A 24,231-nucleotide genomic window follows, 5' to 3' on the forward strand; every position below is an offset into this window, starting at 1 on the left:
AATTTTAATACTGTTTTATTTCATGCAAAATATATGAAAGTTACAACATAATTTGTATATATATTTGTATAAATTTGTAAATTTTTTGTTCGTCTGGCACTTTTTTTAAGGAATATATTTTAATTTTTTATAAATTTTATATAAATTCAGCACCTGTCTAAAAATATTTTTTTTTTTTTTTTGTATATGGAAGGCATTATTTTTCATAAATTTATTGTAAAACGCTCTTAACGCATTGCGCACTGCAAAAAGGTTGCTCATTCTTCACACAAAATCGCGACCCGATCAAACTTTTCTGACACTGAACGCCGCTGCACACGAAACACGACGAATGCCAATGATGCGAGCCCCACGAGACGCCTTGTTCTGTCGGCGCAATCGAATGCGAACATCGACTACATCTCTCAGCGAAATATTGATCGTAACAATTGAGACACAACGGCATGTTCGTTTTCTCATCCGGGACGTATTTCTGCCCTGCCAGCGGATTATCACAATAAAAACAGACAAAATGCTTGATATGGAATGTTTGATTTTCGGCTGCGGTGAATTCTTTCGTGAAAATTAGCTCGTCACAAGCGGCGCAACGGGGAATTTGCAGGATTTCAGCTAAATCTCGACCGCAATAAACCTCGCCGTCGTGAAAGAAGTACACGAGATCTGCCAGCAACTCGTTGCAATGATGACATTTGAAGCAAAGGGGATGCCAAACGACTTCTTTGCCGGCGCGTTCAGCTTTAACAGCGACTTCGCCCGAGAAAATCTCCTTTTTGCAACCTTTGCATGTCGCGGAAACTTGTTGAACGTTGTGCGACGCTGGATTTAGGTTCATTTGTTCGAGATGTTCGGGCAGAGAGTCACCAATTGCGGATGATGCGACTTTTGGATACATGTTCATGTCAGAAATACCCGGAATTTCCGTAAAATGTCCCTCCGTTGCTTCTTGCTGAATGAATCCGGGATACGTGGCGTAGTTAGGAGTCGGCGGAATCGAGTCAAAACCTGAATCGCTACTTTTAGAAGGATGAATTTTGCTCAAATGTTCCGGACTGAGGTTTTTCGCGTAAGCAGGACGAACCAAAGACACATCCTCCGTTTGGGAGAAATGCGGTAAGGCTTCTACGAAGCGAACGACATCGCCTCTAAATTGTTCATTAGCTTCCATTTCCTCCCGTAACTCTTGAATCGGTTGCAAAACTGGATCAAATGAGTAATTTACGCGACGTTTCTTCAAATTTTTGAACAAATCATCGTAAATTGGTCCATGAATGACGCCGCTTTGTACTCCTTTCGTGTTAATTTTCATATTTTCCAGCGTCAAACGACAATTGGGCGTCAACACGTTCGTTGGATGATCATCAAAATCCGGAATCATCGCTCTGCCCGAGACAATTAACGGCGTATTTGATATCCCAGTCGCTGGATTATGCAACGCATTTTTAATTAATTCCGAATTTAACAAGTCAAACAAGACCTTATCTCTCACAATCATCGGAACAAGGATTTGTCCGGTGCGGGGATCCAAAACCTCATCAATTGACGTTATCTCGTGCGAAGGTTTGTGAAATTGAAGTTTTCTCACGGGCGTTTCTTGTTGTGCGAGTGTCGGATTTCGCATGCCAGGCATAAATTTCACAGGAAGAGGTGAGTTGAAATCCGGTTGTTTTGTTGTGACGTGCTCGATATGTCCTTCTTGCATAATTGGCGAAGGCAAAGCTCGTACAAAAGCCTTTACTTCGTTCTGGAATTTCTCATTTCCAAGAAATTCGGTGTAAAATTGATCGATTGGACCGAGAACTTTGTCGTCTTTGATGTCGATTTTCTTGTCTCGTAAGTCAGAAAGGAGTGAAGAGTAGTAGGGAATGTTGTTGACGACTGATTGGACCACTTCGCTGTTCATTTTCATCGCGCCAAGCTTGACTTTTGATTTGTCCGATAAAACGGGCTTGTCGTAAAAGTCGGGCAAAAGAGGTTTTTGGAAGACACTGACTTTGCGATCCGTGATGAGAGCGGGAGGCATGCGTAAAATGTTGCGAAGGCTCTCGGAACCGGAAATTTGATGGACAATTCGATCACGAACGACCTTTGATTGGATGGGGGTTTGATGAGGAGCGTTACGATGAATGATTCCGTGTTGTTTTTCACCGATGCGGATGACGTTGCCTTGCCCTGCGCAACTTTCTTTTAGTTTTAGAACGTATTGTTGCAATTGAGCTGCTTCTACTTCGCTTAAATTGTGACATAACTGAAAGAAAATAATTTTAAAAAAATATTAAAAATTATTTTTAAATTAAAAAATTTTAAAAAAAAAATATTTTATAATATTAATGTTTAAATTATTTAATATTATTTAATTATTTATTAAAATTTTTAATTAATTTTTTTTTTAAATAAATTTTTAATTAAATGAAAATTAATTTTAAAATTTTATTTGATAAATATTTTTAAATTTAAATTAATTAAATTAATATTTTGAATTATTTTAAAAATTAATTTCTTAACAAAAAAAATAAATACATAAAAATAATTAAATTATCAAGAAAAAAAATAATTAATGAATAATAATTAAAAAAAAATTTAATTTTAAATTAAAATATATTTTTTTTAAAAAGTTAAATTAAATTAATTGAATTATTAAATATTAATAAAATTTAAAATAATTAAAAAAAACACGTGGTTAACTTTCATGAAAATGACGAAAAAAATTAATTAAAAATAATTTTATTAAATAAAATTTTAAAATTAATTTTTATTGAATTAAAAATTAAATTTATTTTTTTTAATTTAAAATTAATTTTAAAAATTAAAAAAAAAATTTTAATTATTTTTAATATTTTAAAATTATTTTTTAATTAAAAAAAAAATAAATTAAATTTTTAATAAAATAAAAATTAATTTTAAAAACTTAAAAATTAATTGAAAAAATTATAAATTTCTTACCGATGGATCATAATCGTGCGCCGGAACTTGATATTCGAGTTGTTGTTTACGTTTCGCAGCTGCCTCACTTCCCTCAATCGGGATATTTTCCGATCCCAATTGCGTCATGTAGTCCGAGGCAACATCCGGAGCCACATTCGGCGGAATCCAATCAAGTTTCACGGGTTTTTCTTGCAACGCAGAGATTTTTATATAAGCTGGCTTTGAACGAATCGCTCCCAAAATCTCAAATTGTGCCCAACCAGTTGTATCATCCTCAAGTACGTCATGCTGCTCTTTGCGACAACCGCATCCTTTGCAAATTTTACGCCAAAAATGCAAATCCAAGCCGGAACATTTCTCTTTGCACACCAAACACGGAGCTCCGGCACCAACTTCATGTCCTAATTTGTTCTTGATTCTTTGTTCTCGTCGATTTTCGAGTTTTATCAACCATTCGGGTGCTTGCCCGTTCTCGGTTTCCATCTTTATGATGCTTTTTTTGTGCGTTTTAATTCGATTTTAATTAATGACTAAGTTTAATTGACCTGCATGCGTTATCACAAACAATAGATGGGAGGCACCGATGTGATGAAATTAACTCATCGTTTATTCCGTGAAGCACTTTGTTAACGTTAATGAATTCCCGGACCCGAATGAGTCATAAAAGTTTGAGATTTTGCAGTAGGAATGAGACCGAGAACGAATTCCGATGCAGTTGTCACACGATTAACGCATTTCGATAGAAAAAATTGGATTTTTTAGATGTCTGTCTGTTACTTCGACACGTTGAAGATAAAATAAAATTTATTTTTTATCTGAAATTATTTAAAAAAATAAAATTAGAAAACCAAAAATTTAATTTTTTATAAAATTTGATTAATTTTTTCAAGAAATTTTAATCAATTTGTACTAAAAATTTAATTTTTTATTTAAAAAAAATTATTTTTATGATTCTCAAAGATTTTTAAAGCTTATTTTTGAAATTTGCCTAAAATTTATATTTTTTCATATAGAAAAATAAATTATAAATTTAATTAATAAAATGGAAAAAATAATTAATTGCTCAAAAAAAGCTGAGATTTTAATTAAATTTTTGAAGGATTTTAATTTCTTTAAATTTTAATATTTTTTAATTATTTTTTGATATTTTAATGATTTTTTATATTTAAATAATTTATTTGAATTGATAATTTTTGAATTTTAGCTAAAAATGTAATCAAATCGTTCATTAAAAAATTTTTAAAAAAATTTATACTTTTTGAAGCAAAAATATAATTTTTAAATCTGTTAAAAATTCTACATTTCTAAAAATTCTAAACATTTCTAAAAAATCTAAATTTTGATAGTTTTTGACAAATTTTGAAAAAAAAATAATTCAAAATTTTACAAAAAATCAAAAATATTTTATAAAAATATTAAAATTTAAAAAAAAAATTAATTTTTAATATTTTTTTAACATTTCAACTATAAATTATAGATAAAAATCTAATTTTTTAATAATTTTATCAAGAAAAATTTAGTCTTTGATAAAAAATTAAAATTTAAAAAAAAATTTTTTTTTTTACAAAATTTAATAAATTTCTTACCTTTTTCAGATAATTGAACTAAAGTTACTCCAAAAATGCGCTCACATCATCCCGAAAACAGGTCGAGTTTGTAATTTATATTTTTTCATCGAGCTATCAAAAACACTTTCTACTGAGATTTTCACGTATCAACACCCTTAGAATTTAATAGTTTTGTCACAAATCAGCAACATTAGTCATGGCATCTGTAGATCCGAATAGATTATTTCTCGACGACGACGTCGATGATGAGACTTTTCTCCAAAACTCAAGGTAAGACGACTTTTTATCCACTTCCTTACTCATTGTTCCGTCGTAATTGCATGACTAACACATTCCTTTGTTCCTTTTATCGCTTTTTTCCGGCAGAGGAGGTCAATCCACAAATCCCTTCGACTCGAATTACAATCAACGCCAACTCTATGAGCAACGAAAACGCGAAATTGAGGATCGCACGCTCATGTCGACGGAACGGAGTCTCGGATTGCTGCACGAAACGGAAGAAGTTGGCGTCAAAACTGCCGAAGAACTCGCCCGTCAACGCGAGCAACTCGAAAAAACGAGTCGACAACTCGACGAGATCAACACGACGCTGCGTTTCAGCCAGAAACACTTGAACGGCTTGAAAAGTGTCTTCGGAAGCCTGCGTAACTACATTTCCGGACAGAAAGATTATTCAGCGCGCATGACTCAGTCGTCGAGTGCCAGCAAAATCAACGAGGATAATTATTCCGTGCCATCGTCCTCCGTCTCTGCCAGGACTCCCGAGGAGCAATATAGCGAACATCCGACGACACGACTCCGAAACGATGCGCCACAGACCCAACAAAATGGCTCCGCGACATTTAATCAACGCATCGAGAGCAATTTGACCGACATGAGCAATAGTTTGTCGCGCTTGAAGCACTTGGCGATCGACTTGAATCAGGAAATTGTCGAATCGAACGAGCTCATCGACAACATTCACGACAAAGTGGAAAATGTCGACTTGAAGGTCGGCAAACAAAACAAGGAAATGAACAAATTGCTCGGAAAAAAGTAAAAATTTCGCCGTAAAAGTTTCTATAGCAACCCATTTTTGCATCGTTTGAGGTCGAGGAATCAGTACAAAGCCGTACCGTTTGTTGTCATTCACAAAAAAAAAAATAAAAATCGTGTTATCACAAAAAAAAAATATTCAGAGGCGTTATTGACACACAAATGCAGTGATATGCATGCGACTACCTATTATTTAATATTAAGTGCGTTTTTTAAGATAAGAAAATTAAAATTTAGTGAATGGAATCTTGAGGTTACTGTTGATGGGTCAGTTGATATTGAGTTAGATTAGTTTAAATACGTAAAGAAAAAAACAACATTGTCATACCAAAATAATTGAAAAAGTAGAATTTATATGAAAAACGACAAATTTTTGTTTGTTGAACCTTGAATTTCATGAATAATATCTAAATATTTCCATTTATATCATCTCTATATAGATAAGAAAGCTAAGATTAATGTTCATTTAGGAACAGCTAAGATAAATAATAATAAACATTTAAAATATCAAAAATTTCTCTTTTAATTTCTTCATTGGAAGGCTTCAAAAATTATTATTTCATAGAAAAAAATTAAATTGATTTTTTTTATAAATTTTAAAATAAAATAAAATTTTATAAAATATTTAAATTTAATTAAAATTTATAGAAAAATTATATTTTTAATTTTTCATTAAAATAATTTTAAAATTAAAATATTTTTTTTTAATCTAAAAATAAATTTAAAAATTTGTAAGAAATTCAAAAAAAAATTAAAATTAAATTTTAAACTATTTTTGTTAAAATTCCCAATTTCTTACATTTCTTTTTTTTTATTTTTAATTTTTAAATTAATATTTAAATTTTTAGAAAGAATTCTTAAGATTTTAACTAAAATTTTTAAAAATTTATTTGAATTGTTTTTTTATAAAAATTAAGATCTCTTTATTTTTAACATAATTTAATAATAAAAAAGATATTTTCACAAAATTTATTTTTTTAGCAAAAATGTTTTACCTTCCATTATAACAAATGTTCTGATAATTTTTTCTCAAAAAATTCACAAAATTTTAATTTTTGAGAAATTTTGAAGATTTATTTTAATTTTTATCAATTTTCAGATGTAAAAGTTTTAAATTTAAATTTAATTTAACTAAAATTTTAATGAATTCTTTGCTTTTGATTTTTTTTTTTAATTTTTTGATGTATTTTAAATTTTATTTTATTTTAAAAAAATAATATTTTTTTAAATAAATTTTATAGAATTTTTTTCTTAAAAAATCGAGTAAAGTTTTTAGCCTAAAAATATATTTTTTCAATTTAAAAAAAAAAAATTTTTAAATTTTTTTTTTAATTTTTTTAAAAAAAAATTTTAAATGGTGAAAAATCAAATTAAATTTCAATTAATCGATATCCAATTTCTTAAATGTCCCTTCCAACCCGAAATAATCATTCACAATGCGAGACTTTGTCGGTCTCAGCTTTTCATTGACACGACGAGTTTTCTCTTCCTCCAAAAAATGTTCACGTCGCTGAACCAAAAGTTGATAATATTTCTCTAAAAATAAATTTTTCTTCAATTTTTCACTAAAATTTCTTTTAAAACTCAAAATTCTCACCCGACATCTCATCAATCGAAATTTCCTTTCCTCCCTCATAATCTCGCGGAAAAATTTCAGGCGGCGCAAATTCATGCAAACCTTTGACCGACTCATGCACGTACAACTTTTTTGCCAAATCATTTTTCGCAAATGGTCGAATCAGAGCCATTAATCTGTCCATAAACGGAATTACGTTGATGAAATGCAAGCCAACGATGCGAATCGGGAGACTAAAAAAAAAATTTGACATGAAATGAAAAAAAAAATTAAATAATTTTTACCCTTCTTGCAAATACAACATTGACAATTTCGTTTCCGACAGGTTAGCGCGCGTGATATGACCTAATTTGACGCCTGTGACATCGAGAACGAGATGAAATCCATCTGGAGGACCTTTTTCGAGCAATTCTGTCTCAATGGAAAATCCAATACTGAAAAAAATTAATGAAAATTTGACTCCATGAAAGAAAAAATTCAAAAAAACTCACATTTTAATGAAATTAACGAAACTATATCTGTTTGGATCGGTATCCTTGAAGCGATAAATGATGATTTGATGATTATCTGGAGTCCGTTCAGGCAATAAAAAGAAATTTCTACAAAAAAAATAATTTTTTAAAAAATTTTCATGAGGAAATTGTAAAAATCTTACATGACATCATGCGTTTCTACCATATCATCCCCCGTAATATCGCGATTCTTGAAGAAATTCGTCAAATGTGTTCTGTACGTGTAATAATTATCGATCATGTTCTTCGTAGCTTCAACTCTAAAATAATTTGCATGCAAAAAATTGGCAACTTCCAAATCTAAAAGACAAAAAATCATTAAAAAATTATTTTTTTCATGAAAATTTTAAGCAAAAAAAAAATTTTACCTGTAATTTTGGGCAAATGTGGTTGCGATTCCAACCATTTCTGCACCAATTTCACGTCATCCGGCTTCAAATCGGGATGTTTTTGGTACATTTCCTCCATGGATATCCATTGAAACCCCTTCATTTTCTCGAAATTTTCTCTCGACAATTCAAGAAACTTCCCTCTTAGACAAAAGCTAAAACTGGAATAAGCTGTTTCTAATTCGCAGAGCCGTCATCTAGTTCTCGTTGACATTGAATTGCGAATAATACGAAGACTTTTGTAAGTATTATTATCGCACATTAGTACACACAATGCTAGAACGCAATTATATTTATTAGAAAAAAAAATCTGTAGTAATATTTCCCCATAGCTGAAAACGAGTTTGGAGTCAAGTTGAGACGCGAATGCGATTAATTATCGGTAAAAGTTGCAATTAATGCGAAAATTTTACATTGTCTCACTATTGTGGGTTGATTGAGAAATTATTTTCTGTAAAGAATCACTTGGAAATTCAGTTTATTTTGGAATTTTCGGTTAAAAAGAGGTAATTTTTTCATTCAATAATTTTTTTTTATATTAATCGTATTTTACGTTTTTTAGATGAGTAACAGAAAAATTTTAAAAGTCATGCAAAAAATTTAATGCATGAGAGATGAACGACGTCATATATGTACACAAAAAATTTAAAAAAATATTTGCTTCCATTTATGATGAGTTTTAACTAATTTTATAGAGAAGAAGAAAAAATTTTCTATCCAGAAAATAATTATTAAATTATTTTTGTTTGCTCACATTTTCTCTTATATATTTACCTAAATCTGAAAAACAAAAAAAAATAAATTTAATTATTAAAAATTATTTTTTTATAATTTTTTAAGAAAAATGTTTAAGTTTGTGACAGTTTTAATATTTTTCATTGAAAATATATTTTTTTAATAATATAATTTTTTTAATAAAATTAATTAATTTAATTTTTTTTTCATTTTATCGTAAAAATAGAAATTACCTATTTTGATTTAAAAAAAATAATATGAAAATAATTAAAATAAAAATTAATTAATTAAATTTATAAATAAAATATTTTTGTTTTCTTTGATATTAAATTGTATTTTTTAAAATAAAATTAATTTTTCATTAAAATCTTTTTTTATCAATTAATTAATCAGATTTGAGCAATTTTGAAAAATTATTTTTAATTTTTATGAATTTTCTGATGTAAAAAAAATATTTATTTCTGTTTAAAAAATAAATTAATGCTCAATAATTAAGCGTAAATCAAATAAAAAAGTATTTTACAAAATTTTTAATGAAAGATTTTGAATTTGTAACAATTTTAATACTTTTCATTTAGAAAAATTTTAAAAAAATTAATTAAAACTTTTTGTCCCATGCCCCATTTCAAAAGTCAAAAATCCAATGGGCGTAAAATAAATTTAAAAAAAAATTGGCTTTTTTTACAATTTTTTTTTAAAAAAAATTTAATTTTTAAAGAATTTTGATTAAATTTGTTAACAAAATTTTAATACAGTTTTTTTACGAAAATTTTTTTTTAAAAAAATTAAAATCTCAATGTAGATACCAAAAAATCGAAAAAATATTCAATAATGGCAAAAAACTGTTAAAATTTTTCATTTTGTATGAAAAAATATTTCAAATTTTTTTTTTATTTTGCCCCCCCCATTTTGAAAAAAAGTTTTTGGGAGCGGCCTTAATTAAATTAAAAAAAAAATTATCAAAAAATTAAAATTATGAAAAAAAAAATTTTAATTTTTTATCGCCAAAATCATAAAATTTATAAAATATTTGTGATAAAAAATAAAATTAAAAATATTTCATTAAAAAATTTTAAATAATAAAAAAAAATTTATTTAATATTAAATTTTAAAGATTTTTTTTAAATCGTTTAAAAATTTAAAAAATTAAAACCAAGGGTAATTTTTTCATTCAATAAATATTTCATTGTTATATTGATACTTTTTATACGTTTTTTTTAGATAAGTCACAGACAAAAAAAATCAAAATCATGCAAAAAATTAATGCACGAGAAACACAAAAACTTAAAAATAATTAAATTCAGAACGTTTTTCGTTCATTTTCAGTAATTTCGCCCAAATCGCGGGTCTTTAGAGGAAGAAAAGTTTCTTATTCAATCCAGAATTGGGTGCCTGATGAATGTGTTCACCAACCAACTGCGCCAATTTATGCGCGTATTGACAAACAGCCGGTACTCTGATCGTCCCGTTCCAATTGAAGTACAAATGGCATAATTTGTACGTCAAAATCTGCATCTTATCGGGCGGCAAAAGCAAAGAATCGTGTATGACGTTGTACAAAGTTGGCGAAACTGTGCCTTGACGCACCGTTTGCGATACCAAAAAGAAGTCATAACGTTCGGGGCATGTGATGACATCGTCAACTACTGTTCCTGGCATCGGATTTTGCCCGCGTTTAAAGAGACGCGTGTTGATGCGTTTATTGACGATGACATAAGCCATCCGGAGCTCAGATTGGGCCTTGGCGTATGCTTCTTCGAGGGCTTTTCGCATCGCTTGTAACTCTACATCGGCTACATAATGCAGCTGCCCGTCTCCGACGCCGTCACGATAAATTATGATCTTCGCGGGAAACGTTCCGTGCTCCGATTGGTATTCACGAATGGCTTTCAGCATGTTCAAGGTCATGTGATTCGTTAATTCTTCGCCGTTGGTATGCGATGAAACCGCGCTGTAATATTTGCAGTTCTCCCGCATGTCCATGGTTGCTACCAAAGCTCCGTACGAGACATTTCGCGATTTTGTGTCGTGCGAAACGTCAAATCCAACCACCATGAGTCCCTTCAAAGGCATTTTAATCGACCATGGAACCGCTCCGAGCTTCGTATTCAGCTGAATTGCAACTTTTGTCGCAACAGACATCAAACTTCGCGGATTTCCATTTTTTGGGGTGATTGTTCGTTGCACAATAACTTGCGTGGGAATCGCCCGATCGACGCAACATTTCTTCTTAATAGTCGCATAACGCGAGGCATTGTTATTTGGCACAACAATCAAAATCATTTGTGGATCTCCGCGTGAGGCATCCTCAAGAGCTGCTAAAATATCGTCATTTCGATCTCCGTCAATTTGCAAAATGCGCGGTTCATGAATCGCCATTCCCATTTTACGAACGGCATCTTGAAGGACTTTCACAAAGGCAGTTGATTCGCGTAATGCGCGTCGTGGGGTGACAAGAGCCCAATTATGCAAAGCGACAGTTGCGAAAAGTTGGTTGTAGACGAGATCGGAGCTCCAGTCAGCTTGAGGTTTGCCTTTGACTTCTTGATTTGCGAATAAAATTCCTTCGCAGAGCAACTCGCGACCCGTTACTTCGACCAATTCTTGTTCCAGAGATAAATTCCAGTCTTGCATCGTTTTCATGCTGGCAGGAGTGTTGATCAGACGGCGATTGAAGTCGAGAAGACGACGAACACGTTGTGCGGGACCAACACGAGTATGCTCAGCTACGGCTTTCATAAGACGGAAATTGGAGCGCATCTCATCAGTGAGGCCCGTTAGGCGACATAATTCGGGTACGAGAGCGATTAAGTCGCATTCGCCGCTGCGTTGACGTTTGTCTTCGGATTTGGAGATCAAGAGAGGTTGCTTTGTGTCGCGGATGGTAATGTTGTATTTCTGAAAATTAATTAAAAATTATTTTTTATTTTGATTTTTTAACTAAAATTATTATTTAATTTTTTTTTCATTCAATTTTTTTATTTTAATTTTATTTTTAATAATTTCTTTATAAAAAATTCCTTTGACATAGTTTTGTTTTAAAAACTAAATCAAGAGCAAAAAAACTGTGTCAAAGCTATTTTTGTCAAATCTTGCTCCAAATGGATAGAAATTTGTGTGGATAAAATTTGTCAGAGGGCTCTAATTTATCATTTTTAATCATTTTATAACTCAAAACTGCCAAAAAATTGAAACTGAAAAAAAATTTTTTCTTTGACATAGTTTTGTTTTAAAAACTAAATCAAGAGCAAAAAAACTGTGTCAAAAACTGTGTCAAAGCCAATTTTGTCAAATTTTGCTCCAAATGGATTGAAATTTGTCAGAGGGCTCTAATTTATCATTTTTAATCATTTTATAACTCAAAACTGCCAAAAAATTGAAACTGAAAAAAAATTTTTTCTTTGACATAGTTTTGTTTTAAAAACTAAATCAAGAGCAAAAAAACTGTGTCAAAAACTGTGTCAAAGCAATTTTTGTCAAATCTTGCTCCAAATGGATAAAAATTTGTCAGAGGGCTCTAATTTATCATTTTTAATCATTTTATAACTCAAAACTGCCAAAAAATTGAAACTGAAAAAAAATTTTTTCTTTGACATAGTTTTGTTTTAAAAACTAAATCAAGAGCAAAAAAACTGTGTCAAAAACTGTGTCAAAGCTGTTTTTTGTCAAATCTTGCTCCAAATGGATAAAAATTTGTCAGAGGGCTCTAATTTATCATTTTTAATCATTTTATAACTCAAAACTGCCAAAAAATTGAAACTGAAAAAAAAATTTTTCTTTGACATAGTTTTGTTTTAAAAACTAAATCAAGAGCAAAAAAACTGTGTCAAAAACTGTGTCAAAGCTATTTTTGTCAAATCTTGCTCCAAATGGATAGAAATTTGTCAGAGGGCTCTAATTTATCATTTTTAATCATTTTCTAACTCAAAACTGCCAAAAAATTGAAACTGAAAAAAAATTTTTTCTTTGACATAGTTTTGTTTTAAAAACTAAATCAAGAGCAAAAAAACTGTGTCAAAAACTGTGTCAAAGCTATTTTTGTCAAATCTTGCTCCAAATGGATAGAAATTTGTCAGAGGGCTCTAATTTATCATTTTTAATCATTTTATAACTCAAAACTGCCAAAAAATTGAAACTGAAAAAAAATTTTTTCTTTGACATAGTTTTGTTTTAAAAACTAAATCAAGAGCAAAAAAACTGTGTCAAAAACTGTGTCAAAGCTATTTTTGTCAAATCTTGCTCCAAATGGATTGAAATTTGTCAGAGGGCTCTAATTTATCATTTTTAATCATTTTATAACTCAAAACTGCCAAAAAATTGAAACTGAAAAAAATTTTTTTCTTTGACATAGTTTTGTTTTAAAAACTAAATCAAGAGCAAAAAAACTGTGTCAAAAACTGTGTCAAAGCTATTTTTGTCAAATCTTGCTCCAAATGGATAGAAATTTGTCAGAGGGCTCTAATTTATCATTTTTAATCATTTTATAACTCAAAACTGCCAAAAAATTGAAACTGAAAAAAAAAATTTTTCTTTGACATAGTTTTGTTTTAAAAACTAAATCAAGAGCAAAAAAACTGTGTCAAAAACTGTGTCAAAGCTATTTTTGTCAAATCTTGCTCCAAATGGATTAAAATTTGTCAGAGGGCTCTAATTTATCATTTTTAATCATTTTATAAAAAAAAAATATATTTTTAAAAATATTAAATATTTAAGCTTCAAAGTGAAAATAATGAAAAAAAAATCAAAAATAATTTTTCATGTCTTTGTAGGTGAAAATTTCTGATCAAAACTTACCTTTTTGTAATACTCAACATATGTGACAGGACCAGATTTTGTCTCAAAAGTACTCATGGGACTTTGTTTCCAATCGACATCACTGATACGGTAAGTTTTGTTCGAATAATCCGTCAAAACAGTCGTTCCCATCATCGATTTCGCGAAAACTTCACGGAAATCTCCGTGTCCTTGCGTGCAACGACTCAAAACATCGAGAGCTGTCTCCATTCGCATGACTTTTGTCGAGATTTCCGCACACATCAAGATGTCGTTTTCGTGTTGACGAATCGAAGTGACGTATCCTGGCCATAATTCCAAGCGAAATTCGTTGATCGGGATCTAAAACATGAATTTTCTTGTTAAAATTTGATAATTTTTAATTTTTTTCAGAATTTACCTTCGCAACAGCATCAAAAAAGTTCCTTCCAACGAGCTGCAAGTTCAATCCTTCCATCGCACGACGCAAAATCAGGTTCAAAACTTGAAGTGAAGCCATTTCCGTCATCATGACTTGCTTCGTGAACTTTACGACAATCACAATTTGTGTCCCATCGAGACGTTGCGAGATCAAGTGAGTTATTTCATGCTCCAATTTTGAGTTGGAGAACAACATTGTGCCGTCAAACATGAATCCGCTGAACATTTCGGCGTGTTTTCGGAAAAGAGCTTTGCGAATGGCGACAGAATCGATATCGGGTTGAAAATCCACGCGATATTGGAAAATACTCCATTCCGGTTTGCGTACGAGACGAAAGTAATTGGAAGATAAAGTAGTAAAAGCGCCTGTCGAGCCCTTTTTGGAGTTGCCAACGATATCGGGACGAGTGTGAACAAGTTCTGCAATGTATCGACGACCTCGCATTTGGGCACGAGTTGCTCCGCTGCCTATAAAAATTTATAACAAAGATTTATTTTGAGTAAAAATTAAAAAAAAATCTTACCTCTACTTTCAGGCGATGAAGTTGTAGATTTTACAGGCGGAGAACGCCCTCCAACGTTCGAGGGACCTTGTCGCTCCATCTTAAAGGCTTTTCTGGAAAAAAAATTAAAAATTATTAAAAACACGTGAAAAGCACATGGATTTTTTTCTTGAAAAAATTAAACTTACCTTTGAAATTTTTTCTCAAAAAAAATTCTCAAGTTTCTTTTCTTCCTCAATTTTTTTTTATACGTAAGATTTTTTTATATTTTTTTTTTTATCAAAACATTTAGACATCAAATTTTATTTAAAACACATAAAAATGTTAAGGGACATCTTCACAGTACGAATTTTTAAACACAAATGATGATAAATTGCGAATATATTGAGAAACGGGACTTTTGAGATTTGTTCGTTCAGTTGCAATTTTGTATTTTTTTTAAACTTTTGAAGATTATTACAGTTGATTTTTTGCTGAAATTCAAATAAAAAATTAAGTAATTTTTTAACTTAAATAATTTTTCGTTTAAAAAGAAAAATTTTAATTATTGAAAAAATAAATGAAAATTAAAAACAAATTAAAATTTTATAAAAAAATAAAAATAATTTTTGATAATTTAAGAAATTGAAAAAAATATTATTGTTTTAATTTTTTTTTAATATTAAAATATTAATTTAATGAAGTAATAAAAATAAAATTTAAAAAAAATTAATTAAAATAAAAAATTAAAATTTCTATTTTTTTTTATTTTTTTAACTTAATTTTATTTTATTTCATTTAGTTTATTTTTTTTTAGTTTTTTTCAAATTTAGTTAAAAACTGACAACTTAAAATTGTGACTATTTAAAAAAAAATTTATGTATTTATTTAAATTTAATTTTTTTATTTTAATTAATTTCATTTTAACTTTAATAAAATATTTTTTTATTAAAATTAAAAAAAATTTAATGATTCAAATTTTTACGAATTAAAATTATTTAATATAATTTTATAATTAATTTTTTAATTATTTAAAAAAAAAATAAATTAAAATAAATAAAATTGAAAACACAAAATATTAAAACTCCGCTCCTTGAACTATTACAACTTCATTCATTAATAATTTAATACTACTTTGATGTATTTAATTAATATTAAATACTGCATGTTAACAATTGTTTGATATAAAAACAGCCCCAACCAAGGTAATTTACTAACACTTTAAATCAAAATAATTATTTTCCTTCAGTCTCGTTTGTTCTTTCAACCTTTTCACATGAAATTTCATTAAAATTCATCAAAATGAAGCTCAAATTAATTCCAATGCAGGAACTTTACAAAAAATTTCCCGAATTAAAGGAATCCGACGTCGCCACGATCCGCGATTGGATGTCAAAGCAACCTCACTTGCCCGAGTTGACGGATCAGGAAATTGCGAATTTTCTTCATGCGCGATATTTTAGCATCGAAGCCACGAAAAAGCTCATTGAAGGTCATTTAACGATCAGAACTCACGCAAAAGATATTTTCGGGAATCGAGATTTCATGGCGGATGACATTCAAATGGTCAAGGATGTGATGTGAATTTTAAATTTACCGAGATTTACGAATTTTTTTAATAAAGTTAAATTAAAAATTGATTTTTTAGTGTATCTGTTCCGCTGCCAAAGACAACTCCTGAAGGTTATACGGTAATTTTTTGGAAAATCATCGATCCTGATATGTCGAAATATAATTTCAAAGCTGTTGCTCGACTGTAATTCCTAAAAAAAATATTAATTTGTGAATAATTTAATTTAAAAAAATTTTTTTTTTCAGCTCGATTTACGTAAACGAGTCAGAATTGTTGGAAAAAGGTCCCACAAATGGTTACGTTACCTTAGTTGACATGGATGGATTCACGTTGCGACACATGTTGACCTTTAATCCAACAATTTTGTACCAATTGATGCTTTCCGTGCAAGAAGGGTATCAAGCGCGTGTCAAAGCGTTCGTTTTTTTCAACTGTCCTTCGTTCATGGATAAATTTTTGGCACTTCTCAGACCAACTTTGACGAAAGAATTCTCGAATAGCCTGAAAATTTATCAAAAATTAGAAGATTTGAAGGAATTTATGCCTTTGGAAATGTTGCCGAGCGATTATAAAGGAGGAAAAGAAGATACCATCAAAAATTTATGGAGTAAGAAAATTTTTTTTATTTTTCAATATGGAGACGGTTGGTAACTTTAAAAATTTATTTTTAGCGAATTATTTAAAACATTTGGAAGAACGAAAAGACTTCTTTTGGGAAGAATCACAAACAAGAAGAGTAAATGAGAGTCTTCGACCCGAAAAAAGTGCTCTTCAGAATCAGTTGTTTGGATTAGAAGGCAGTTTTAAGAAGTTAGATATCGATTGACGTCACTTTAAATGAATTCAATTGTGGGAAGTTTTGCATCACGGAATCAAAAGTGAGATGTATTTAACCAATATTCAGGTGTTGGAGTAAAAATAATGATGCAAAAAATATTTTATTTATTTATTAATAAAAATTAATTTTTTAAGGAAATCTTTTTAACGTATCGTAGAATTTAATCTTAAACCGGTAGTTTTAAAACCAGTTTATGACGTTTTTATTGAGAATTTTATCATATGAGCATAAACTAATAGTCGTAAATTCTTTAAATCTTGTTTTTAATGTTTATTATTTTTGCATTTATTTGTGTAGACTTTTATAAATATTTTAGTTTTTTAATGAATTTTGGCAAAAACAGATCATTTTTCAACACTTTTTGAAAAAAAGGTAAATTTCATTAAAAATAAAGGATATCAAATTAAATATATTTTAATACGTTTGAAGTAAATTAATAATTTTCTCATTTCAATTTTTATTATTTTATGAAAAATTAAGCAAAAAAAAATTTTTTTCAAGAAGTTCATTGACAGTTGTGTAAAGTTAAAAAGTAAAAAAAAACAATAGACAGGAGAAACAGTTAAAAAATATTAAATTTTTTATTTTAAATTCGTATTTCGTGCATATTTTACTAATTATTAACTTAAAAATGAATGCACCCAAAATAAAATTAAAATAAGGGTTATTGACTGTTATTTTTTCTCGAATATTGCAATGAGTCAATTGACATTTTAAATAATTATGAATAATTGTATTTTTTTTTTTTTTTTGTTAAAAGAGAACATTGAACTCTGAAAATTATTTTGGAATCTTTTAAAATAATTTTTACAATTTTTTTTAAGCTTAACTGAAACATTAAATTATGAAAAACTTTTGAAAAATCAAATAAAAAAAAGTTTAAAAATTTATAAAATAAATATTTTAGTTTAAAAAAATATTTTTTTTTTTCAAATTAAATATTTTTATTTAAAATTATAAAAATAAAAAAAATATTAATATTATCAATATTTATTTTTTAATATAATAAAAAAATAAAATAAAAATAATAAATTAATGTAAAAAAAAGAATTTTTGATAAAAGATAAAACCTTTATAATACCTTTAAAAAGAATATTGAACCATGACACCATGACACTGACATTCAGTAGATCGTAAAATAAGTGCAGATTTGCATTTTTTTTTTGTAACCTCCTTTAAAAGTAAATAAATACCTTTCAAACTGTTTCCGATGTAAGTTCATATGATCAATGAAAAATGTTTATTCAGCTGAATCACTCACTTTTTTATTTATTTACAAATAAACACATCGTTATTAACGAGCTAAGGCCATTCAAAAATTATTTAAAAATTTTTGTCCCGTACTCTGATTAAAATTTTTTCAGTCTATAAAAAATTATATTAAAAATAAATAAAATTTTATCAATTAATTTAATTTTTAATTAAATATTTTTAATTTAAAATTAAAAAAAAAAATAAAATTAAATTTAATAGAATTAAATTTAATTTGAATAAAAAAATGTTAAATTATCATTAAATAATACATTAACATTGAGTTAAAAATTAATTTTATTTTTTTATATTTTATTTAAATTTTCAATACTTTTTTTAAATAAAATTATAAAAAAAAATATAATATAAAAAATATTTATAAAAAAATAAATTTAAAATATATAAACATTAAATATTTTTAAAATGATTTTTTTTATAAATTTTTTAAACAAAAAATATGAAGAAAAAAATATTTTTTTTATTTTTATAAATATTTTTATTTATTTATTTATTTTTTTTTTTGAAAAAATAAAAAAAAAAATTGATAAAAAAAATTGCATTAGCCTTACTACAAAAATCAAAACAATCTGCTGCATCATATGTGTTTTGTTGTTATCCATTTAATCTGTACATTGAGAATGCTTGTCACTCAACACGAACACTTTGCTGCATCATCTATACATGCATACAAAATATTTTTCAATGTTTTTTGTAATAAATATATAGTTTTACACTCTGATTGCTTGTGAACAACGCTGCAACTCAACAAGTATTCATAATTTTTTTTAACAAATATTAATTCAGTTTTAGTTGAAAGGTCCATTGTTAAAGTTGATTTTTTTACAAAATTCGCTAAAAAATCAAAGAAATCATGAAACTTTGCAACATCGAAGACCAATACAAGAAATTTCCGTCGCTCAAACGGGATGAAGTGAAGAAATTGATGGATTGGTGTCAAAAACAGGCACATTTACCGCGAAATATCACAGGTGAGCGATTCAAAAGATTCAAGTGACGAACCTTTTAATTAATATTCTGCGCATTTTTTGTCTTTGTCACTTTCAGAATTGGAAGTTATTCTCTTTTTGCATTCAAATTACAACAAAATTGAAGCGACAAAGACCACAATTGACAATTATTACACTTGTCGCACGCACATGGGCATGTTCTTTGGATCGCGGGACGTCACGGGGCAAGATGTGAAAACAGCACACGACATTTTGTAAGAATTTTCTGCGTCTCCAAGGGATTTTATGAACTTTTTTTTACTTCAAGCACGATGATTCCATTGCCGCAACTCACGAAAGAGGGACACAAAGTTATTTTAGCTCGTCTTCACAACACGGATCCGTCGAAATTTGATCTTGCGCAATGTTTAAAATTGTAATTTTTGACCTCAGCTCCTTAAAATTTCATTCTAAAAATTTTTTTCGTTGTAGATTCAGCATGTTTTGCGACACAATGCTCCTGGAAGAAGGTTGCATGGAAGGTCACGTCATTATTTTGGATTTAACGAACGTCACATTGGGTCACGTAGCTCGTCTTTCGGTAATTGCGATCAAAAATTTCCTGTATTACTTGCAAGAAGCACTTCCGTTTCGTCTAAAAGGGTTGCATTTCATCAACATCGTGCCATTTGTCGATAAAATTGTCTTTTTGATGAAGCCTTTCATGAAAAAGGAGCTTTGGGATGTCTTTCATTTGCATTCAACGATGAAGACAGTCTACGAGAAAGTCGATATGAACGTATTTCCGGAAGATTATGAAGGAGGACAGGAGAAACCAATTAAATTTTTCCACGAAAAGTGCTATCAGCATCTTGTAGAGTCGCGAAAATACTTTTTAGAAGATGAACAATCGAAGAAGGTGAATGAAAAGTTGCGTGCTGTCAAACGTAAGGATGCGGGAGACGTTTTCGGGCTGGAAGGAAATTTCAGAAAATTAGATATTGATTGATTTGAAGTGTAAAAAAATTTTTGTTTTAAATTATTTTAATGGGAAATAAAGAAAATATTTATTTAAAAAAATAAATTTTTACGAAGTTTTTATTGAAAACATTTCTTATGGTCTCTAAAATTAAAAAAAAATAACGTTTGATTTGAATTTTCATGAATTAAATAATGAATATTCGAAAAAAAATTATATTTATTTAATCAAAAATTAATTAAGAAAAAATTAAAAAATTTATTAAAAAATATTTTTTTTAATTTAAAAAATAAAATTAAATTATGAGAATTAAATAATAAAAAAAAATTAGAAAAATAAAATAAAAAAAAATAGAAATTATTAAAAATTAGTGTAATTATTAATTATTTTTTATAATTTTTTAATTAATTTATTTAATTATAAATATTATTTTTATTTATTAAAAAAAAATAAAAATTAGAAATATTTTTTAATTTAAATTAAAGTTATTTCAATCTTAAACATTTCAATATTTCATAATTAAATTAAATTTAATAAAAAAAATTATTTATTTTTTTAAATAATAAATAATATTTTTTTATAAATAAAAAAATTAAATTATAAAAATAATAAAAAAATATAAATTTAATTTTAATATTCATTAATTTAGTAGAATAATAATTTTAGTAAAATAAAAAAAAATAAAAAAATAATTTTTTATTGAAATAAAAAATATATAATGACTTACCTCAAAAATCCTTACATCTGATATTTTAATCTAAATTTTAATCACTGTAAACATTTTGTAGCTAATTACTCCAATTTAATTACATCTCAAGTCACTCAACTGAGAAAAACACAAAGTTAACCTTTAATACGTTATTATATTGCATTTAACGCAAAACTTTATTACAACGCGCTACGTAATTTATTCAAGAACAAACAATACGGGTCTGCCTTCAGCTGTACAAATTTTACGTTATTCACGTTTTTTCACTTACTTAAAAGTGTTTGAAAAAGATTATCACTGAAAAGATGCAATTTGAATGGAGAAACAAATCAGTTGTGAATTATCTTCCGACGGATCAACAACATGGATTTTAATTTTATCGCCAAATTAGACGTTTCGGATATGTCAAAACGCTTCCCAGATTTTAGGGAAGATGACATTCAAAAGATCCGAATGTGGCTCGAAAAGTCTCCGCATTTGCCAAAAATCACAGATTATGAAATTTTTCGATTTTTACACTCGACGGATTTTAGTGTAGAGACGAGCAAGACAAAAATTGATAATTTTTACACATTTCGCACAATTTCGACGGAATATTTTGAGCATCGGGATCCAGATACGGAGGAAATTCAATATATTAGTGAAACTGTGTAAAAAATTTTAATTAAAAATATATTTTTTTTTGTAATTTTGTGATTTTTTTCAGATGTCATCAAATTCTGCCAAAAAGAACTCCCGAAAATAATGCGATAGTTCACATGAGTTTGCTTGATCCTTCCAACTTTAGCTTCAAAAATTACCTAAAAATGTGAGATTTTTAATTTTTTGTCCAATCTCTTAAAAAAATTTAAATTTTTAGTTCAAACTATGGCGGCGAATTCGAATTTATGTCCAACGAAAATGGCTTCGCTGATGGCATTGTCGTTCTTGTCGATCTCAAAGGCGGCACATTGGCCCATCTGGCGTCATTGAACTTATTTGAACTCAAAAAATTCGTTTTTTACTTGACAGAAACTTATCCAGTTAAATTATATGGCGCTCATTTAATAAACGGCGCTTTTCCAATGCTGATAGACAAAATTCTCGCTCTTGTGAAGCCCATGTTGCGAAACGACTTGGCAAATTTGTTGTTTGTTCACAACAGCGTCGAAAGTTTAGCGAAGCATATTCCCTTGGAGTGCCTGCCGAACGATTACGAAGGCGGCCAATTGAAATCAATAAAAGAATTGAGCCAAGATTACCGGAAATACGTTTTGCAGCATCGTGATTATTTCTTAGCTGAACCAAAATACCGCAGAGTTGACGAGAAATTGAGACCAGCAAAGATGAAATCTAGTATGGATATTTTTGGTATGGAAGGAAATTTTAGGAAATTAGATTTTGATTGATTTTTTTTTGTGAATTTTGAATAAAATGTTGGTGAATGAATTTTTATTGTTGAAATTTTTTTTTATTCCTGCACCTTGATAGAGGTTGAAGATTTCTCACGTTTTGTTCGCACGATTAAATTATACTGAATAATTAATTGCCCTTCGTGATGATTATTTTATGTAACATTTTAATCGATTTGTAATTTTTTGAAACTTCCTTCCATGCCAAATAATTGATTGGATAAAATACTTTTGCCTTGTCGAAGATTTTCATTTACTTTTCTCGTTTTTGATTCCTCCAAAAAGAAGTCTCTTCGTTCCTCCAAATATTTTAAATATTTTCCTGAAATGAAAAAAAAAAATATTTTTTTGATGAAAATTTATTTTAATTTTGAATTTAATTTATTTTAAATAGAAATTAATTTAATTTTTTGAAAATTAAAACAATGCCTAAATTTTAAAATTAAATAAAAATATAATTGAAAATTAAAAAAAAAATAAATTATTTTTTTTATTTTTTTCAAAAAATTAAATTATTTTTTTTATTTTTTTCAAAAAATTAAATTATTTTTTTAATAAAAATTAAATTAAATTAAATTAATTAAAAATAAAATTAAATAATTTTTAAAAATTTTATTTAATTTTAAAAAATTTTTTAAATTTTATTAAATTTTATTCGAATTATTTAATTTTAAAAAAATGAATTTAAAAAAAATTAAATTAAACAAAAAAAATTAGAATTTCATTTAATTAAAAAATAAATAAAATTAAATTAAATTAAAATTAAAAAATTAATTAAATTTAAAATAATTTTTTTTATAGAAAAAAAAATCTTACTCCATAAATTCATCATGGTATCTTCTTTTCCGCCCTTATAGTCACATGGCAACATTTCCAACGGCATAAATTCCGCCAAATCCTCTACTTTTGAATACACTTTAAATAGTTCCTCATATTCTTTCGTTAAAAATGGTTTAATTATTGCAGCAACTTTATCCATAAAAGCAACTCCATTGAAGAAAATTATGCCTTTCAACCGCACTTGAAACCCTTCTTGCGTAAAAAGCGTCGTTTGATGCACAATTGTCGGATTCAAGCGCAAAAGATGCTTGAACGAATATCCATCCATGTCGATTAAAATAACATACCCATTTGTCGGGCCTTTTTCTAACATTTCAGCGACGTGCGGGTAGTAAGACCTGCCAAAAAATATTTTTTAAAATTATTTTAATAAAAATTTCAATGACTTACAACCGAGTGATGGATTTCAAGCTGTATTTGGATACATCTGAATCAATAATTTTCCAAAAAATTACCGTATATCCTTCAGGAGTCAATTTCGGGAGCGGAAATCCGACACTAAAAAAAACAAAAAATATAAAAAAAAATCCATAAATTAAAAAAAATTAAAACTTACATTACATCCTTGATCATTTGAATGTCATCTCCCATAAAATCCTTATTTTCGAAAAGATCTTTTGCATGAGTTCTGATCGTTAAATTACTTTCAATGAGCTTTTTCGTGGCTTCGATGCTAAAATATCGCGCATGAAGAAAATTCGCAATTTCCTGATCCGTCAACTCGGGCAAGTGAGGTTGCTTTGACATCCAATCGCGGATCGTGGCGACGTCGGATTCCTTTAATTCGGGAATTTTTTTGTAAAGTTCCTGCATTGGAATTAATTTTAGCTTCATTTTTATTTCTTGAATTTTTTTTGCTTTTTTTTATAAAAAGATGTGAAACGTTTAGCGGACCAAGTAATACTGAGATAAAAACTGATGCAATTCGAGCTCATTTGAACAAAATGTACACTAATTAAAAAGTTCTTAAGCGTGCTTAAATTGCAATCAAAATGTAATCAAAAGTTATCAATATGATAATTTTTTGATTTTAACTTGGTCAATAATCATTTGAAGGAATTACAGTTATATGAAAGTTGTTTTTTCTCTGGAATCATAAAAAAATACTGTTTAAAATACTCCAAATTTTAAGTTTTTAAAGCATTTGTCAGTTTGTTCCATCCGTTTAAAATGTAATTTTTTGACATTTTTATTTCCTTGATTTTTTGCGATGGATATTAAATTGTTTAATTTTTTATCATTTCTCGTTCTTTCTGCAAAAGGTGAAAAATTTTACTTTAATAAAAATTCT

The 24,231-nt window shown here is 28.2% G+C and overlaps 7 protein-coding genes across 8 annotated transcripts; 3 read left to right on the top strand and 4 right to left on the bottom strand.

The window, feature by feature from the left end:
* Window positions 1-18: 18 nt before the first annotated feature.
* On the bottom strand, window positions 19-3,560 carry LOC134827053 (uncharacterized). Its single transcript, XM_063839586.1, has 2 exons — window positions 2,941-3,560; window positions 19-2,245 (listed from the first exon to the last, which is right to left on the bottom strand). Exons 1-2 carry the CDS (start codon window positions 3,403-3,405, stop codon window positions 212-214), a joined length of 2,499 nt encoding a protein of 832 aa, XP_063695656.1. The 5' UTR covers window positions 3,406-3,560; the 3' UTR covers window positions 19-211.
* A 1,036-nt stretch (window positions 3,561-4,596) lies between these two features.
* Window positions 4,597-6,000, top strand: LOC134836850 (synaptosomal-associated protein 29). Its single transcript, XM_063852102.1, has 2 exons — window positions 4,597-4,760; window positions 4,857-6,000. The coding sequence occupies exons 1-2, from the start codon at window positions 4,687-4,689 to the stop codon at window positions 5,527-5,529; spliced, it is 747 nt and encodes a 248-aa protein (XP_063708172.1). The 5' UTR covers window positions 4,597-4,686; the 3' UTR covers window positions 5,530-6,000.
* Window positions 6,001-6,675: 675 nt separating this feature from the next.
* LOC134827897 (clavesin-1-like) lies at window positions 6,676-8,202 on the bottom strand. Its single transcript, XM_063840770.1, has 6 exons — window positions 7,982-8,202; window positions 7,757-7,913; window positions 7,593-7,700; window positions 7,386-7,535; window positions 7,123-7,334; window positions 6,676-7,061 (listed from the first exon to the last, which is right to left on the bottom strand). The coding sequence occupies exons 1-6, from the start codon at window positions 8,103-8,105 to the stop codon at window positions 6,907-6,909; spliced, it is 906 nt and encodes a 301-aa protein (XP_063696840.1). The 5' UTR covers window positions 8,106-8,202; the 3' UTR covers window positions 6,676-6,906.
* A 1,705-nt stretch (window positions 8,203-9,907) lies between these two features.
* Window positions 9,908-14,782, bottom strand: LOC134827896 (protein aubergine-like). Of its 2 annotated transcripts, none has more exons than XM_063840768.1 (5): window positions 14,622-14,782; window positions 14,455-14,546; window positions 13,911-14,398; window positions 13,532-13,852; window positions 9,908-11,635 (listed from the first exon to the last, which is right to left on the bottom strand). In XM_063840768.1, exons 2-5 carry the CDS (start codon window positions 14,531-14,533, stop codon window positions 10,088-10,090), a joined length of 2,436 nt encoding a protein of 811 aa, XP_063696838.1. In that variant the 5' UTR covers window positions 14,534-14,546; window positions 14,622-14,782; the 3' UTR covers window positions 9,908-10,087. The 2 variants fall into 2 exon arrangements, with proteins under 2 accessions (XP_063696838.1, XP_063696839.1); XM_063840769.1 differs by having other exon boundaries at window positions 14,455-14,541; window positions 14,618-14,782.
* A 932-nt stretch (window positions 14,783-15,714) lies between these two features.
* LOC134837833 (uncharacterized) lies at window positions 15,715-16,811 on the top strand. The gene is made up of 4 exons (XM_063853224.1): window positions 15,715-15,992; window positions 16,061-16,168; window positions 16,231-16,592; window positions 16,657-16,811. The coding sequence occupies exons 1-4, from the start codon at window positions 15,715-15,717 to the stop codon at window positions 16,809-16,811; spliced, it is 903 nt and encodes a 300-aa protein (XP_063709294.1).
* A 2,070-nt stretch (window positions 16,812-18,881) lies between these two features.
* Window positions 18,882-22,124, top strand: LOC134837834 (uncharacterized). The gene is made up of 7 exons (XM_063853225.1): window positions 18,882-19,063; window positions 19,140-19,296; window positions 19,350-19,457; window positions 19,514-20,012; window positions 21,064-21,359; window positions 21,416-21,517; window positions 21,569-22,124. Exons 1-7 carry the CDS (start codon window positions 18,946-18,948, stop codon window positions 22,095-22,097), a joined length of 1,809 nt encoding a protein of 602 aa, XP_063709295.1. The 5' UTR covers window positions 18,882-18,945; the 3' UTR covers window positions 22,098-22,124.
* Window positions 22,125-22,230: 106 nt separating this feature from the next.
* On the bottom strand, window positions 22,231-23,787 carry LOC134827898 (clavesin-1-like). Its single transcript, XM_063840771.1, has 4 exons — window positions 23,497-23,787; window positions 23,331-23,438; window positions 22,917-23,278; window positions 22,231-22,422 (listed from the first exon to the last, which is right to left on the bottom strand). The coding sequence occupies exons 1-4, from the start codon at window positions 23,772-23,774 to the stop codon at window positions 22,268-22,270; spliced, it is 903 nt and encodes a 300-aa protein (XP_063696841.1). The 5' UTR covers window positions 23,775-23,787; the 3' UTR covers window positions 22,231-22,267.
* Between the last annotated feature and the right edge of the window lie 444 nt (window positions 23,788-24,231).

This window comes from Culicoides brevitarsis, chromosome 1 (assembly GCF_036172545.1).
Source record: "Culicoides brevitarsis isolate CSIRO-B50_1 chromosome 1, AGI_CSIRO_Cbre_v1, whole genome shotgun sequence".
NCBI classification, from domain to species: domain Eukaryota; kingdom Metazoa; phylum Arthropoda; class Insecta; order Diptera; family Ceratopogonidae; genus Culicoides; species Culicoides brevitarsis.